The 19,351-nt window shown below is 40.2% G+C and overlaps 1 protein-coding gene across 1 annotated transcript in view; it reads right to left on the minus strand.

The window, feature by feature from the left end:
• Positions 1 to 19,351, minus strand: part of LOC114654146 (aldo-keto reductase family 1 member D1-like) — a 71,031-nt gene that overhangs the window by 38,128 nt on the left and 13,552 nt on the right. Inside the window, exons 2-3 of the mRNA XM_028804562.2 lie at positions 7,745 to 7,912; positions 3,583 to 3,699 (exon numbers count right to left, since the gene is read on the minus strand). Of these exons, the coding sequence (XP_028660395.1) occupies positions 3,583 to 3,699; positions 7,745 to 7,912 (285 nt within the window). The remainder of the gene's footprint in view (positions 1 to 3,582; positions 3,700 to 7,744; positions 7,913 to 19,351) is intronic.

Consider the following 19,351-nt stretch of genomic DNA (forward strand, 5'->3'; position numbering starts at 1 on the left):
CGCAACATGGATTCTGTGCCTCTCCTCTCTTTCTCCAGACTCTGGGACCTTGATTTCCAAAGGAAATGCAAAATTTACTTTCATCAGAGAACATAACTTTGGACCACTCAGCAGCAGTCCAAAGGCGAGACGCTTCTGACGCTGTCTCTTGTTCAAGAGTGGCTTGACACAAGAAATGCGACAGCTGAAACCCATGTCTTGCATACGTCTGTGCGTGGTGGTTCTTGAAGCACTGACTCCAGCTGCAGTCCACTCTTTGTGAATCTCCCCCACATTTTTGAATGGGTTTTGTTAAACAATCATCTCTAGGGTGCGGTTATCCCTATTACTTGTACGCTTTTTTCTACCACATCTTGTCCTTCCCTTCACCTCTCTATTAATGTGCTTGGACACAGAGCTCTGTGAACAGCCAGCCTCTTTAGCAATGACCTTTTGTGTCTTGCCCTCCTTGTGCAAGGTGTCAATGGTCGTCTTTTGGACAACTGTCAAGTCAGCAGTCTTCCTCATGATTGTGTAGCCTACAGAACTAGACTGAGAGACCATTTAAAGGCTTTTGCAGGTGTTTTGAGTTAATTAGCTGATTAGAGTGTGGCACCAGGTGTCTTCAATATTGAACCTTTTCACAATATTCTAATTTTCCGAGATACTGAATTTGGGACTTTCATTAGTTGTCAGTTATAATCATCAAAATTAAAAGAAATAAACATTTGATTAAACATCAGTCTGTGTGTAATGAATGAATCTAATATACAAGTTTCACTTTTTGAATGGAATTACCGAAATAAATCAACTTTGTCATGATATTCTAATTTTATGACCAGCACCTGTATATGTAAGAAAAAGCCATTGTTATACTTTTGAAACTCCCAAGAAAACACTTAATAGAATGCGTGAATATGTGCAGATGCTTAAGGGATTTAATAAACTGTACCACTGGATTAATAAAAGAGGAGATTATTTAAATAATAAGATGATTAACACAATATCACAGGAAAATACTTATGGTTTATGATTGCTCGTATTTCATGAAAAATACTGACATTTATACGTAGAGGTCCATGTAACAGATGGAGTTGCTATTCTTGTTTTTCTGAATACTTATCACTCCAGTTGGAAAGTATGTACTTTCAAGTTCAAATGGAGATAGTTTACTTTACAGTTATTTATTTTTAATTATCCTTAATTCACAAAAAAAAACTTTGCTTATATCTGCCTAAGCTAGCATTTAATCACTAGTACCTATCCAATACACTACTTTGCTAAACATCGTATTAAATTGTAATATTAAAATAAATTAATTAATTACATATATAATGAAATACATTTAAAAATAATACTGCAGGTTAACACTGTTCTCCTGCCAAAATGATTTGAATTCTATAGCACTATCTGAAAAATTTTGAATTAGCTTTTGTATTAATAATTGCCATGGCTGTTTTGAATATTGTATTCTGTTGGTAAAATTGAAATTACAGGCAATTTATTCCAATGCCAGATACACTTCAACAGACTGTCAAAGGGAGACAAAAACACTCAGACAATATTTTCCTTCTTTATGAAGTTTGGAATTTGCTAGAAATAAGTATAGTAGGATAGGCTGTGATGTACTAATGAAGCAAAGGTTTTTTTTAATGCTTGAATGAATGAAAGCCCAGCATTTTGTAGCAGTACAATATGATTGTTCATTTGTTTAAAAAAATCTGCTAATTCAAATATGGAAAACTTCAGGCTTTACATTGAAAGTTGCATATCAATGTATCTTTAGCACGTAGTAGGAAACTGGAATACCTGGGGAAGATGCATACAAACACCAGGAGTACATGTATATCCCCAAACATAGTGACTGGATTTTAACTTGGGGCTCTGCAGCTGTGAGATTGCAAGTGTTAGAAATGTACTTTTCTAACAGTGTGTCAAAATAAAATAGTTGAAACAGATCTTAAATATGATCATAAAAAGAAAAATTGCTTATTAAAACATTAGAACAATCTAGAAAAGAACAGGCCATTCAGCCCAACAAATCTCATGAATTCTATCCACTTAATTCCTCCAAAATAACATCAAATAAAATTTTGATGATACCTAAAGTCCTACTGTCTACCATACTACTTGGTAGTTTATTCCATGTGTGTATGGTTATCTGTGTCAAGGAAAACTTAATGTTTGTGCAAAATCTACCCATAATAAGTTTCCAACACTGTCCCCATGTTCTTCTTGAACTCATTTTAAAATAACAGTCTCGATCCACTGTACTAATTCTCTTCATAATTCTAAACACTTCAAACATGTCTCCTCTTAATCTTCTTTAGCTTAAATTGAAAAGGCTCAGCTCTTTTAATCTTTCCATATAACCCATCCCCTTAGTTGCTCTTCTCTGGATTTTTTCCAGTGCTGTTATGGTTTTATTGTTTTGTTTTTAACAAGGAAAAATGGTAATGGAGGTGTTATCTGTACATTGGTTACATCAAATAAAGGACATATTTTGTGTGTTTACCCACATAGAAGAAATTAACTTAGTGTCACGAACAGTTGGCTGCTTTTCAAACATTAATACCTCATGAGAAGAGAACTTGACGGAAGTAAAAGAAGTATACAGCACAAGAGTTAAAAGGAGACAAGTAAAAGTAAAAAAAGCACTTACAAATCAGAGACTGATTGATGAGATAAAAATGGAACTAAACAAGCGCCAAGTGTAAAATGTTTCACCTAACGTGTTGCTGATACAGATTGATCACAATGTCAACACAATGTGGTAGATGGCCGGGGCCCTTACCTGACTGGGATGCCTCAATAATGGAAGGACCAGGGGAGAAAAATGGCACAGGGCACTACCTCCCTCGGAGTGCTAGGTGGCAGCACCCTGGATTCCCAAAGGGCATGCTGGACTTGGAGTTTGTGAGCTCAGCCCTATTCGGTTCCAGAGGTGCCACCGGGATGTGCTACAGAAATTGGCAAGCCCTATTTTATCGAGCTTCTGGATCATGCTAATGGGCCACCTGCAGTGTTCCCAGGTGCGGCATAAAAGAGACCAGCTCATTTCATTCAGGGAGCCAGAGTTGGTCGGGAGAAGACCAAGCTTGCCAGGAGAAGTGGAGCCAGACTCAGAGAGAAAGCAAGAGAAAGAAGGAGAGAGAGAAGAAAAGTGTGTTTTTGTGCTTACACTGTGCTTTTGTATTGTGCACTGCAGGTGGGAAATATTTTAAAGTGCATCCTACGAAATAATGGCTGTGTGTGTTTCTGGACTTGTGTCTGATGTCTCTCTGTGTTGGGTTAGGGTGGATGGAGTGTCCCCTGTTGGCCACAGCCACCATGTTGAAGAAATTTCCAGGGTCAATGATTTGGGTAAGTGGAAGTCTACAGTAGAAGCGACTTGCATGTTAAATACATACTGTACATTAAATGAAGGAATTATTATATATGTTTTAACCTACTAGGAATGGAGTTCACAGAACATCTAGAGCATGCTGTTAAAGACTTTGACATGTTCTTTCAAAAACATTGGCATTATAGACTTTAATTCGTTTATCTAATGTCCATTTTTATGTCTCTCTTAATATAGAGTTTGCATTATTATTTTGTTACCTTAAAGGCCATTGGAAGTTCTATAATGTAGAGGTCCACATAATCAAGCTGTAAATCTTTCAAAGTTTTTTCCAGTGCTGGTCTTACCAACTCAGGGGATTGAAATGTGTTCCATAACTGAAACAAAGGAAGGAAAGAATAAATAAGTCATTCAAACATTTAATAATTGAAAGTCAAATCAAGTTGGGGAGCATGCACCGGTACAGTGCATTGTCGCACCCACTACACAACAAAACAACTCAGGATCCCGGTTTGCAACCCCCCAGGCAGACACGCGGCCCAGTCCCACCCTCCAGAAATAACCCTCTATCTGTCGCAGCCAGGTGTTACGTGGGTGACTCCTTGGCCTGGTCCAGCCACTCGGGTCCCCAACAATGAGGATCTTACGAGCCAGATCACCCTCTGGGAAACGCGCCACATGGCCATAGTGCTGTAACTAAAGCGCCCTCACAATGCAGGTAATGTGCCTCATTCGGGACTCCATGAGCAACCGCTCATTCGACACAAAGTCAAACCAATGGTACCCAAGGATTCTCCGAAGAGACACAGTACCAAAGGAGTCCAGTCTTCGTCTCAGGTCACTGGATAGCATCCATGTCTCGCAACCATATAGCAAGACAAGAAGCACCAGGACTCTAAAGACTTGGACCTTCGTCCTTTTGCATAGATATCGGGAGCGCCACACACCCCTTTCCCTCATGACCCCCTATGCTCTCCCAATTCATCTACTGACTTCATAGGAAGAGTCACCAGAGACATGAATGTCACTGCCAAGGTAAGTAAACCTCTCGACAAGGTCGACATTCTCTCCGCAAACAGACACACTGCTGATGGCTGTGCCCAAGAGGTCAATAAAGGCCTGGATGTTGGTTTTTATCCAGGACAGTCACAAGCCCAGACATTCAGACTCCTCACTCAGTCTCTTGAGTGCCCCAATCAGAACCTCCATTGACTCCGTGAAGATCACAGCATCATCAGCAAAGTCAAGATCTGTGAATCTTTCTTCACCAACAGGTGCCCCACAGCCTTGCCCAACACCCAGTCCATACAAGCATTGAACAGAGTAGGAGCAAGAACACACCCCTGACAAACCCCAGAATCAACTGGGAAAAACGCAGATGTCCTGCCTCCACTCTGCACAGCACTCACAGTACCAGTGTACAGGCCGGCCATGATGTCCAGCAATCTCGAGGGGATCCCTGAACCCTCAGGATGTCCCACGGGGCAGCTCGATCAACTGAGTCGAACACTTTGCGAAAATCAACAAAGGCTGCAAAGAAATTCTGCCGATATTCACGTTTGTGCTCCATGAGAACCCTCAGTGCCAGGATGCAGTCAATGGTAGACTTCTTAGGCATAAAAGCAGACTGTTCCAGTCAGTGGTAGGTGAGAAAGTGATAATGGATCCTATTGAGGATGACCCTAGCAGGGACCTTACCTGGCACCGAGAGCAGCATTATCCCCCTGTAGTTGCTGCAATTCAGGCGATCACCCTTCCCTTTCCAAATAGGGCCAAGTCCCATTTTCCAGTCAGTTGGGATGATGCCAGTCTCCCAAATGGAAGCAAAGATTGTTTGCAATGCCAGGAGGACAGCCTTACCACCAGCCTGGGGAAGTTCACCCCGAATACCACAGATCCCTGCAGCCTTTCCTCCCCTCAGCTGGTTCACCACCTGTGTAATCTCAGTGAGACTGGGTGGTTCACAGCTAGTTGGAGGATCAGCCTCAAGGACTGTGGACCAAGAGATATCCAACGTCCTAGCCGGAGGATTAGCTTTGAACAACTGCTCAAAATAGTCAGCCCAGCGGGTCATAACTGCAGTGTCATCAGCCGCCCTGACTGCAACTCTCTAAGGAACAGGTTTGGATGTACGTAATGCTTCGATTCCTCTGTAAGCAGGACGTGATGTCGCTAGACCACAGATGGTGTGTCACTTGCTCAAAGATTCCTCTAACGAACGCCTCCTTTTATGCCCTCAGAACCCACACAGCCGTCCTTCTCAGTTCCCGGTATAGACCAGGGTTGCCATTGAGCCATGTGCTGCGACTCCTCGATGATATCCAGGGTGCCCTGCGAGATGAAACACCTCCTTCTAGGAACACCAGTAACATCAAAACAATCCTCAGTAACCTTCAGGGTCTTGTCACGGAAGGTCTCCCACATCACAGTAGGATTGGCAGTCGTACCCAAATCTGCAAGTTCCTGACACAAACTGTGTGCAAACTCATTAGAAACAGCCTGATCTTAGAACCTGGCCAAGTCCAGGCTCATTTTCCTAGTAGGTGGTAACCTAATGGACCTAAGCTGGATCCTAAGAGTAGCAACAACAAGTCTGTGGTCAGAATTCACAAACTGGGCACTTCTGTAGACCCTGCAGTTTTGTAAGAGCCTCCAGCGTCTGCTCACAAGGATGTGATCGATCTCCTTCGCCGCACCACCAGCATTGGAGTACCAAGTCCAACGATGCGGTTTTGGGTGCTGGAACCAGGATCCAGAGATTCGCAGCTCCTGACCTTTTGCAAAGTCAAGGAACATGGAGCCACTTTCACCACGGTCACCAGACCCTTGGAGACCCAGACAATCTTCATAGCCAGCCCTGTCAGTGCCAGTGGCTGCATTGAAGTCACCCATAACCAGAGGAGTGTCGCCTTGTGGGCACCCATCAACCACCAAGCGAAGCTGCGAATAAAAAGTCTGCCTCGCCGAGACATCACTCGCCGCGGTCTGGGCATACACTGAGACAACAGACAAGGCACACAGGGAGTGCCATAATCTGAGTCTCATAATACGCTTGTTGAAAGGTGTGACATCGGACACCATCAGAAGAAGCCAGTCCGCTACAGCAACAGCTACTCCCCGAGTATGACAGCCATCAGACCGACCAGACCAATGAAAGGTGTATCCACCTACAGAGATCTGGCCAGTCCCCAGTCTGCGCACCTCAGAGAGTGCCACCACTGAAATGTGGAGTTTATGCAGCTCCTCTGATAGCAGAGGAAGATGATCATCTTGCCGAAGAGACAAGACATTCCATGCGCCCACCCGTATGGGCCGCCTCAAATTGGGACCCGAGTGCTGCCGTGCAGTAGGCGATGCCTCAGCACCACACCAGTTTCAATCGAAAACAGACCGGACCCTATTGGCTCTCCAACGGTTTCGACTCTTCCGGGGATGGGGCTCCCGAGGGCTTTCTCCCATCCCCTTTATGATGCGAGCAGCCTTCCTATGGGCGGCTGCAGCAGAGCCACTCCCACGGAGAGCAAAAAGGAGTCTTTTCTGTAGTCTCGGAGCTTTGTGAAGTTTTTTTTTACGGTGCCTGGCATGCCAATCCTGCCACCAAACCCCATGATTTCCCTGCAAGTTGGAGAACCGCTTGCAGGGCCGGATGCAGTTTAACGTCATACCCAGGACAAATAATTGAAAGAAGATGCAAGTTTTCTTGGCCTCAGAAAGAATTTCATATGCAAAATTATCTTGTACTTAATTAGACCACCATCTTTGACATCACCTCCAACTACCACACTGGGATGTATACAGCAGCTAAATACATATGAACATGTGAGCCCTGTGATGGGCTGGCATCCCATTCAGTTTGGTTCCTGCCTTGCACTCAAATCTACAAAGACAGGCTCTGGGATTGTATAACCCTGAACTGGGCAAAGCAGGTACAAAAAATGTCTGAATGGTATTGTATGTTTTTTTTATTGTGTCAGTCTTTAAATTCTCATGCAGGCTTTTATTTAATTTTTACAGAAATCCAAAAATAGGGATGTTTTCTTTATCTCCCTTGGTAAGTTTTATACTAATTTTTTATCTGAAATGTTTTCGTTATTTGATTCTTTGACAGACAGTTGTGAAGCATCTGATGGTGGATTTAGTTCACTTTCCTCTATATTTTTATATGTATCTATTTCCCTTGGACTCCTCTGTCTTGTACAAATGTTGTGTGTGCAGAGCACCAGCCAAGAAAAATACATCATCAATACTTTCTGTTCTAAAGCCTGTCAGCCTGTTGTGAGCAAGTGTAGGTTTTTGTACAAGTATGCCCTGTGATAAACTCATTCCTCATTCTGACAATGATTACAGGGTAGTTTCTGATCCCAAACATGGCCCTAAGGCAGATAAAATGGTAACAAGAAGTTAATTAATTTTTATTTTTACCTTGCCACAGTAATATATATCTTCCCGCTTCACCTTCCCTTCAGCAACACTTTCCCGAATGGCTTGTCCAACCTCATGCTCATTATAATACAGCAAAGCTCCATCAATGTGACGATACCCAATTTCAATGGCCAGCTTTACTGCCTTGTAGCAAGTTCCCTTTGGAGTCTGTGCGGAAAAAAGACAAAACAGTTATTAAGTGTAATAAAAGAAAGCAAAATATTGCAGCTAGTAAATACATACAATGGGTATCTTGATTCATATCCAGAAAGTTGCAGCAGCTGCAGGTTTTCACTAAGTCACTTCTTAATAATTGGTATCTATAATGTATTGAGATTACCGGTAATTACTACTTTGCACCAAGGGTCCTAAACAAGGGCGGCACAATGGCGCAGTCGGTGGTGCTGCTGCCTCGCAGTTAGGTGACCCAGGTTCGCTTCCCGGGTCCTCCCTGCGTGGAGTTTGCATGTTCTCTCCGTGTCAGCGTGGGTTTCCTCCGGGTACTCCTGTTTCCTCCCACAGTCCAAAGACATGCAGGTTAGGTGCATTGGTGATTCTAAATTGTCCCTAGTGTGTGTGTGTGTGTGTGTGTGTGCCCTGCGGTGGGCTGGCACCCTGCCCGGGGTTTGTTTCCTGCCTTGTGCCCTGTGTTGGCTGGGATTGGCTCCAGCAGACCCGTGACCCTGTAGTTAGGATATAGCGGGTTGGATAATGGATGGATGGATGGTCCTAAACAAGTCACATAGTGTTATGTTTGGCTTCATTAACCTTTAGTTAACTTGATTTTGTTTCAGTATTTTTTTTAACTGTTCTTCTGAAACTTTCAATTGATTTTTAAGAATGTTGGGTCTGACAAGATCTTAAATTATGGTTTCACTTCTCCTAAACAGACATGGTGACATGGTGTTCTGCCAAGAAATGGAAAAAAGGCAGAGGAGAAGCCTTAGAAATATCAGAAGATGGTTAGACATTTGTGCAGATGTCAAAGAAGTCTGAGATCAATAGAAAACCTTGACAACAAATCCTGACACATTAAGCAAAGTCAAAGTATCACATGAAAATCTAAAGCCCTAAAGGTACTTTCAACCCACTCCTAGCATCATGACAGTTTTATTTTCTTAGAGAATCCAAAATCTTTACTGTCATCTTAAAAACCCTCAACCGAGCCACGTTGCTGTTAACAAAATTAATGAAATGGCACTACCCACAATTAAACAAAAATGGCAAACAAAATGGTGGAATTAAAAAAACTAATAACAGATAAAGCAAACATAAATGAAACTTTCTAATTCTACAGTATATTTAATGCTCTTATTTTGCCTTGTTTGACATTCTTAACATTTTAGGTTTCCCCTTCTAAGAGCATCATAATGAACATGCTTCATCAGACCAAAGCATATTAATACTTCTTGGTCCTTCACTTTCTTTGAAATAAATGAATACTATTTTGCTGAATACACACCTCTGTCCCAACTCTTTTGGAGTGTGTTGCAGCCATCAAATTCTAAACTTGTTTATGTTTAACAAATAGAATTAAGTTTGTCAGTGAAAACACTGGAAATCTATCCTTTGTCTTTTTGCCTGTTAAATAAAGGTTCAAGTGAATTACCAGATTACAGATTTTAGTTTTTATTGCATTTTTAGAATGTGTCCCAACTTTTTTGGAAATGATGTTTGTTGAACCCACATAGTACATGGCCTTTGACATCCAGAACTTCTTCCAAAAGCATCAGGTGCAAAGCAGGAGCCATCTATGGATAAGACGCCAGACCATTATATGCCATGCTCACTCCTGTACTTCACGTACAGGGACCAGGGTGGGGGGGGATTTTAATTCAGTACTCGGGTACAGTGAGGCACAATCATATCATCAGTGAGGCCATACTTGGGGGAAAAAAAAAACCAAAAGAAAACCCACCCATTTCCTTCCCCAAGTAGTCTTTGGGTTCTGTTTTGGTCCCCTTTAAATTGGTATTTAGGATCTGAGGAGTCATTTAGCTGGCTCTGGCTAACAGGTATAATTTAAAAGCATCTAATAAGCCAAGAACAACAAAGATACACCAGTCTTGTTATGTCAGTCTCTCTTTCATGATTAATGGATCTGAAACAAGTCTCCAAGACCACACTGCCTTGACTAATATTTCTCAAGAAAACAATATCTAATCTAAACATTTCCACATTAGTGCAGTAATATGACTCCACCAAATTAGTTTACTCTTTAAGGTGGCACACCATCCCCAACCTGGCTGAACAAGACTAAGAAATTTGGACATTGCTTCACAAGTGAAAACAATTTAGATCAGCTAACATCACATTATAATGTGACCTTGAGAGATACTCTGGACGCAGTGGCTCCCCTTAAAACAAAAGTGATCAAAGCACATAGAAGCTCTCCCTGGTTTAATGAGAACACTCAAGCTGTTAAATTAGTGTTGAAAACTGGAGCGCAGATGGAGAACAACAAAGCTACATGTCTTTCAAATTGCATGGACAGAAAGTGTTAAAAAATATAAAAAAAGCTATCTTTAAAGCTTGCTCAAAATACTATTCTACAATAATAGATAGCAATAATAAAAATCCTCAGGTACTGTTTAGAACAGTTGCTACATGAACAAATGGGAATTCAGATCTACAGTACAAAATATCAACAGATATTAGCAGTACAGACTTTATGAACTTCTTCAATGAGAAAATTAAAAATATAAGATCAGAGATCTCAGCATCACAGAACAAACCGCATACTAGCTTAGCATACCCTGTCTCACATTGCATTCAGCACTTTAGTAATTTTAATCCTGTAACTGAGCAGAAAGTCTTAACTTTAATTTCTAAAATGAAACCCAATACTTGTTCCCTAGATCCAGTGCCAACAAAAATAGTAAAAAGTGCAATGGATGTTCTTGCAGCACCTATTCTAAACATTATCAATAGTTCATTATTACATGGCAGAGTACCGGATCCACGAAAAGTGTCAGTCATTAAACCATTACTTAAAAAGTCAGATCTAGACCCACGCATCCTAAATAATTATAGGTCTATTTAAAATTTACCCTTTCACTCTAAAATACTAGAAAAAGTACTCGCCAGTCAGCTTCAGTCACACCTTACGCATTACAATTTGTTTGAGAAATTCCAGTCTGGTTTCCGCACTGGTCATAGTTCAGAAAAGGCACTTACGCGGGTTGTAAATGACATTATGATATGCTCTGATGAAGGAAACTCCACTGTAATTATGTTGTTAGACTTAAGCGCAGCATTTGACACCATTGACCATTCTATTTTACTGCAAAGGCTAGAAAATTTACTTCTTACTTATCAAATCAATTCCAATATGTACAGAAATGTGCTGACAGTACTCCATCATTATACACAGAAGTTCAATATGGTGTCCCACAGGGCTCAGTACTGGGACCTTTACTGTTTTCACTTTACATGCTTCCACTGGGATCTATCATTAGGAAACATAATGTTAATTTTCACTCATATGCAGATGACACCCAGTTATACCTTTCATTTAAATCAGATGAAGTTTCTCCGATGTCTTTAATTAGTTGTGTTAGTGAATTAAAGGAGTGGATGGATGAGAACTACTTGTCTTTAAACACAGATAAAACAGAAATGTTGGAGGGAATGATGCTGATCACAACAATATGTCATCCTCATTTAACTCAGTTGGAATCCCCATTAATTTTACTGAATCAGCCCGCAATCTAGGAGTTATCTTTGACTCTAGCATGTTATTGAAAGCGCATATTACAAAGTTGTCCAAATCATGTTTCTTCCATCTTAAAAATGTTGGGAAATTAAGGCACTTTCTAAATAAACAGGATTCTGAGAAATTAATTCATGCATTTATTTCTAGTAGGATTGACTACTGCAATGCAGTGTTCACTGGATGTTCAAACTGTTCTTTATACAGCCTCCAGTTAATCCAAAATGCGGCTGCAAGACTTATTACAAGAACAAGAAAATACGAACACATAACTCCAGTTCTTAAATCCTTACACTGGCTCCCGGTAAAGTTTAGGGCAGATTTCAAAATCCTCCTTTTAACATATAAAGCATTAAATGGCCAAGGTCCGGCTCACTTGTCTGAACTTATCATGACTTACAAACCAGAGCGCACATTAAGATCTCAAGATGCCGGTCTGCTTATGATTCCAAGGATTAATAAAATAACAGTGGGAGGTCGAACTTTTAGTTACAGGGCCCCTAAACTGTGGAATGGTCTGCCTGCTACTATAAGAGATGCCCCTTCGGTCTCAGCTTTTAAATCCCGGCTGAAGACTCACTACTTCAGTTTAGTATATCCTGACTAGAGCTGCTGATTAACTGTACAGACTGCATCTCTGTTGCTAGTCCTTAGCACTAAAACATAAGTAACATGACAATTGTTATTTATTATTAACTCCCTCCTATTCTGTTTCTCTTCTTGGTACTCAAACGTGGCACTTGGTTCCATGGCCCACCTGCTAAGTTGTTTTGCCTGCCTAAGGTAAAGTCATCCCTGATGGAGGATCGCAGGAATCGTGGGGTAGAGGGGTCCTTTCATTGGATTGGCTGGCCTAGCGCTGTTTCAGCTGTGGAATGGCCAAATGGGGGAGTCAGCTTGATGGCTGAGGTCTCCAGGACTCGAAACAAATCCAAATCATATTATGTGATCATCTACTATTAAATTCTGCTCCATACGTGTAAAATTTTTATTTTTATACTGTATTGATGCATTTGTTCTGTTCTGTGTATTGTATTGTATTGACCCCCTTCTTTTTGACACCCACTGCACGCCCAACCTACCTGGAAAGGGGTCTCTTTTTGAACTGCCTTTCCCAAGGTTTCTTCCATTTTTTCCCTCCAAGGGTTTTATTGTGAGCTTTTCCTTGTCTTCTTAGAGAGTCAAGGCTAGGGGGCTGCCAAGAGGCAGGGCCTGTTAAAGCCCATTGCGGCACTTCTTGTGTGATTTTTGGGCTATACAAAAATAAATTGTATTGTAATTGTAGAAGTATTTACTGACGTCTTCATTTATGCAACAGAAGATTTACTTAACCAAGGTTATTATAGTCTGATATTTTAACTGCCCAGTTTTAATCATAACACACTGCAAAGATGGTGAAGACTGCCCATGTGATTCCTGGAAGTGAACCCAACAATCCATAGTAATTTCACAATAATGAGGGGAACATAAATACCTAAAAGCTATGACAGGCATCCTGAACCTGTAATGTCCTGTATCTTTAAACTCAAAAGCCTCTGGACACCTGCGTACTTCATATTAAACTTTTGTTTACGGTCCTTGTTACTGTTGTGATAAAAGTTTCCACCATTAAATTATTTTTTTCTCTTTTTTTGTATGATGTTGCATTGACAATAAACTTTCAATCTCAAACTTTCAGCTACCAAGAAAAGCTCATTTAACAACTCAAACTGGATTAACTAGTAGGACAACCCAAGAATTCCTTATGAAGGCCATCGACATGCCAAAGCCACTCTTGAGTTTTTTCAGTGCACATTCAATCAAGTTTGCATTGTTATGAAACAGACGTTTGGGTGCTGAACTTTAAACCTCAAAGTTGCTGGTTCAGTTCCCACATCTGATTCACTGTGTGATGCAGATAAACTCCATTAACTTTCCAATAAGACATTTGTTAAAAATACTTAATGAATTTATAATATGTACTGCCCTTGCAAGTAGCCCTGGGTAACTATCTTTTGTAATTAACGCTCACTCTAGGCCTGTCTGTAATGAGGCCTCACCAATCAAAAAGATTTTACACGTGCCAAACTGAAATTGTTGACCTTTTTATGCAGTCCGCCAAGATGATTGTGTTTTATTCTGACTTGATACTGTAACGTCCACAGACCTTCCACCCAGGGACTCAACATTGCTATCAGACTTACCTTTGTTTTCTGTTATCTTTACATTTACCTTGGCTCAGTGGAAAGGTTCAAAGGTTGGACAGCTTCAAGGACTTCCAAGAAAGAAACCATGAAACAAAGGCACAGGTCCAGAAGGGCGTGGAAGTTCCTCATTTTATCATCTTATCCAAGCATTCCTCGAACCAATTGCCCAACAAACATCACTCTTCTTCTTCTTCTGTCTCTCTCTCTCTCTTTCTCTCTTAATGTAAACAGACCAGTCCAGCATGTTCTGGGCTATATAAATGACAATCTGCTTCCTCTAATCATGTCTTCTAGTCGGGATAGTTAAATTTCAAAAGGTATTTTTCATTGCTCACTTATTCTCTCATATTCCAAAGACAAAAACATTTTTACATGGTGTAGGTATGCACGAAAAAATTTTGTGTAAATATATCAAAAAATCATATCTCTTCCATAACTGGTTAAAAGATAAACACAATTACATACAGATTGATAATATTTGCTGCACACCACATCACAAAGAAGTGTCCCAGCATGAGTGTGTCCTGATTAAAGACTGCTTCCTGCCTTGTGCTCCTGATGCCAGGCTAGGCCCATTGACTTTAAACTATGTACATAAGCAAATTTTTATCTTCTTTCCAAAGAATCTCATGATGGTGTTCAGGGTATACGGGTTCTAATCAAAGCCTCTTTTAAGTATTATATGGGGAAATTCACAGATAAATGTCTAACCATTTCAGGACACAAATATTTTGCATTATAGGGATGGGTAGGAAGCTTGTGGAACAAGGCTTGAACCAACTGGGCATGGTACACCAGCCCTTTACTTGGTCACACTTATAAACACTTGGACAAATATGCAACTAACTTGCAGGTATTTAGAAGGTGGATGGAAATGAAGTAGCCAGAAAAGAACTATGCACACAAACAATGTGCAAACTGCATAAAAACTTTGACAAATAATGGTGATTTAAGTTAGATTGCTGGAACTGTGAGGGATCAGTGCTGGGCAAATGTCCTGGCGGCCAGATAGCAATGATGTGCCAGAAAAAGAGCTGCTTTCTGATAAGATCAATGTGAAAAATGTGTTTTTAGGCAGAAGATCTTGCACATAACTGAAGCTTATTTTCTAGAGCTCTGTTCTAAAGTGAATACCTTCATTAAACTTTACTACAGTACATTATAGTCTGGTTCCTAATGTATTATTTAATAGCAGGGACACAAGTGAGTAACAAGTTGAAAACAGTAAGTCAACAAGACAGGTGGCAGCCTTGGGCTTTATAGTCTGTGCATTGGCTGACCTTTTAACTTGGAGATTTTTATTAGTCTGATATTTTTTAGCACTCTGTTTCATCCTTGCCTTTATGATAGCAATCTACTAATAACAGAGTGATTATAACTAAAGGATGCTGGTTGTTACTGAACTCCAAGTTTGACATAAAAAAATCTGTTTTGGCTCAGACTTAAATTTTGAGTGGTGTGGGGGCACAGATGTGAAAATATTGCGTAATGCTACATGACTTTTCTGTTGAGAGTAATGAATCATTTGCCATAATGATTTTAATTGTCACTCCCTTACACCCCCACACTTTCCATCTGTACAATTGCCATAACAAATAAGATAATATCAGTCAATCTATTTCCTGAACTAACCATTTTGCAACACATTGTTAAAATGAAGGCCTCTGTCTGTGTAGAGGTTTGCATAACCCCAACACTCCTTCCCTTTGTCTGGAGATTTTTTGTTGGTTCAAAAATGTATGAAGGTTGAGTAAATTAGCAACTAACTTGTCCCAGTAGTAAGAAGCATGACTGCATATGTTAGCATGCCCAGTGATGGACTGATGTTTGGTCCAGAACTTTTTTCTATGGCCACAATAGACACTAGCACACCCTAAAATGGGTTACAAAAATGAATATATGTATAAACTAAAGATTTCCACCAGTAAGTGTTAAATGCATAAAATCTCAAAGCCACTGAATCCAAATCAGTTTTGCTGCTGGAGGCCATCTTGACAAAACTAAGCACAAGGGAAGAACAAATGAGTTCATCATAGGGCACACATGCACGCATATACACACACCCACCCATTCACAATGGGGCCAAATTAGAGTTACCAATCTAACCAGACCATTTTGGGGGTTTGTGAGAAGAAAACTTAAGTACTTAGAGAAAGGCACAGTCATACAGTTGTGCCCTTCTTACTAACCTTTGACAAGACCCTGAGATCAGTGCCCTCTATGTTAAACAAAGTCACTGAAAAGCTACCCACCATCAGTGAACTTTGGGATGTTAACTTGATCCTGATAGTAAACTGAAATGTGCACCACTTTGAAGTTCAAGGGAGTCCCAGTAATCAGATAAAGGAGTCCACATGTCAGCGAACTAAACAAACATTTATTTTTATAGCACCCTTCACACCAAACTCTTGACATTGAAGATGACCTACTTGAAGGTTTTCGAATGCTGTTTCTTTCCTAGTGTATAGTATACAGTCATATGAAAACGTTTGGGAACCCCTCTCAGCCCGCATAATAATTTACTTTCAACAAAAAAGATAACAGTCTTTCATTTCCTAGGAACATCTAAGTACTGGGGCGTTTTCTGAACAAAGGTTTCTAGTGAAGCAGTATTTAGTTGTATGAAATTAAATCAAATGTGAAAAACTGTCTGTGCAAAAATTTGGGTCCCCTTGTAATTTTGCTGATTTTAATGCATGTCACTGCTCAATACTGATTACTTGCAACACCAAATTGGTTGGATTAGCTCGTTAAGTCTGGAACTTCATAGACAGGTGTGTCCAATCATGAGAAAAGGTATTTAAGGTGGTCAATTGTAAGTTGTGCTTCCCTTTCACTCTCCTCTGAAGAGTGACAGCATGGGATCCTCACAGCAGCTCTCAAAAGATCTGCAAACAAAGATTGTTCAGTATCAAGTTTTAGGGGAAGGCTACAAAAAGCTATCTCAGAGGTTTAAACCGTCAGTTTCAACTGTAAGGAATGGAATCAGGAAATGGAAGGCCACCGGCACAGTTGCTGTTAAACCCAGCAGGTCTGGCAGGCCAAGAAAAATACAGGAGCGGCATATGCGCAGGATTGTGAGAATGGTTACAGACAACCCACAGATCACCTCCAAAGACCTGCAAGACCATCTTTCTGCAGATGGTGTATCTGTACATCGCTCTACAATTCAGCGCAATTTGCACAAAGAACATCTGTTTGGCAGGGTGATGAGAAAGAAGCCCTTTCTGCACTCACGCCACAAACAGAGTCGCTTTACAACGAGACAAGCCAGATTCATTTTGGAACAAAGAGCTTTGGACTGATGAGACAAAAACTGAGTTATTTGGTCAAAACAAAAAGCGCTTTGCATGGCGGAAGAACACCGCATTCCAAGAAAAACACCTGCTACCTACTGTCAAATTTGGTGGAGGTTCCATCATGCTGTGGGGCTGTGTGGCTGTGTGGCTAGGTCAGGGACTGGGGCCTTTGTTAAAGTTGAGGGTCGGATGAATTCAACCCAATATCAACAAATTCTTCAGGATAATGTTCAAACATCAGTCACAAAGTTGAAGTTATGCAGGGGTAGGATATTTCAACAAGACAATCACCCAAAACACAGTTCGAAATCTACAAAGGCATTCATGCAGAGGGAGAAGTACAATGTTCTGGAATAGCCGTCACAGTCCCCTGACTTGAATATCATCGAAAATCTATGGGACGATTTGAAGCAGGTTGTCCATGCTTGGCTGCCATCAAATTTAACTGAACTGGAGAGATTTTGTATGGAAGAATGGTCAAAAATATCTCCATCCAGAATCCAGACACCCATCAAAGGCTATAGGAGTCGTCTAGAGGCTGTTATATTTGCAAAAGGAGGCTCAACTAAGTATTGATATAATATTTCCGTTGGGGTGCCCAAATGTATGCACCTGTCTAATTTTGTTATGATGCATATTGCATATTTTCTGTTAATCCAATAAACTTAAAGTCACTGCTGAAATACTACTGTTTCCATAAGGCATGTCATATATTAAAAGGCAGTTGCTACTTTGAAAGCTCAGCCAATGATAAACAAAAATCCAAAGAATTAAGCTAGGTTCCCAAACTTTTTCATATGACCATATATAAACACAGGGAACTCCAGTTTCTGTACTACATCTTGCCTGAAGAACTGGCCTGTGCTGCCTCAAAAGCTTGCATATTGTAATCTGTTCAGTTAGCCAATCAAAGAGGTCATTTTGCTTTACTGCTCATTGCATCCATAATGGCTAACACTGTACATCACCCTGCTACTACGGACATACAAGACACCGAAATGTACCGCCACGACATGGAAATGAAGACTGGTGGAAGAAACTGGCACACCTGCACAGTAACATCATCTTAACGAAATGCAAAAAGGAACATTTTATCTTGATTGGTACTCTACAGAAATACAAAAAAGGGATTTGACAAAGTACAACACGTTAAGACAAATTAATAACATGTATTTTCAAAGCAAGCACAAATGAAATTGAGCTGCAGATTTTTAGGATTGGTACACCATTACTAGTTCCCAGTTCATTGGATTCTCCTCGGGGTACACAACATTACACTTAAAACAAAATGGGTTCAAACACGGGACTTTACAAACAGGGCAGAGTAATTATATGCTGAGGTCATCCAGGGCCGGCCCTAACAATTGCGGGGCCCTATTCGAAACGGATTGCACGGGGCCCAGTCGGGGTAGGGATAAGGATAATAAGTGAAAATTAAGATTTTGTATTAGAAAATAAATTCGTCTTTGCATTTTATTCATTCTTTACTAAGTACAAAATCACGATCAAATTAACTTTACTTTATGAGCCTTGCGTGTAGTGAAGTCATACAGTATATCATCAAAATTTTGTTTCCTACATAGATCACGCTCAATAGCAAGAATTGCCAAATTGTTCAATCTATCTTCGTGAATTGTTGACCTCAAGTAATTCTTGATTAGTTTGAGGCGCGAGAAGCTTCTTTCACCAGATGCCACAGTTAAAAAAATGAAAAATGAACAAAATAAAGTATTTACTGATTTATTACGTCGTTATTGCATTTGATTACGTGATTTAACGTTTGAACGACAATTTGCATTTGATTATGTCACGTTTGCATTTGATTACGAGTAAATAAAATTTAAAAAAATACCTTAAGTCTACCAATTTAGGGGAACTTGAGGTAAGATGAACCACTTTTTAAAATTCCTTGTCAAATCCACATTTTTTGCTTTTTACCAGTAATTTTCAGTCAAATTATTGTTAATGATCTGCATATGCATGCGCTTGTCGCTTAGGGATGAATCGGTACGTTCTGAGCAAGTGTTTGTGAAAAAAATTTTTTTTTATCTTACCCCTACTACAGGCAAGATGAAACAATCGTTTGGGTAGACGAATCACATTATTTTATTTTGTAAAACTATCTTAAACATTTGAAATGAGAGACTATTCATAAAACAAATTGTATAAAGATACAAGTTAACGTGCCGATGATTCTATGGCTGACTGTTAACATAGGGTGGGTTATCAATGTACAGGATCTTCGAATTTTATACAACGCTTGTTTCTGAGGAACAAGCTTTACTCACCGGTGAAAAAATCTTCGTCTGGCAGAAAAGAGAAAATTTAAACCACTGCCGGTAAATTTCAAACTATTCATCCAAAAAATCGATAACATCATCTCCATAAATAGCTCCTCCTATTTGATTGG

This window comes from Erpetoichthys calabaricus, chromosome 1 (assembly GCF_900747795.2).
Source record: "Erpetoichthys calabaricus chromosome 1, fErpCal1.3, whole genome shotgun sequence".
In the NCBI taxonomy this organism is placed as follows: Eukaryota; Metazoa; Chordata; class Cladistia; order Polypteriformes; family Polypteridae; genus Erpetoichthys; species Erpetoichthys calabaricus.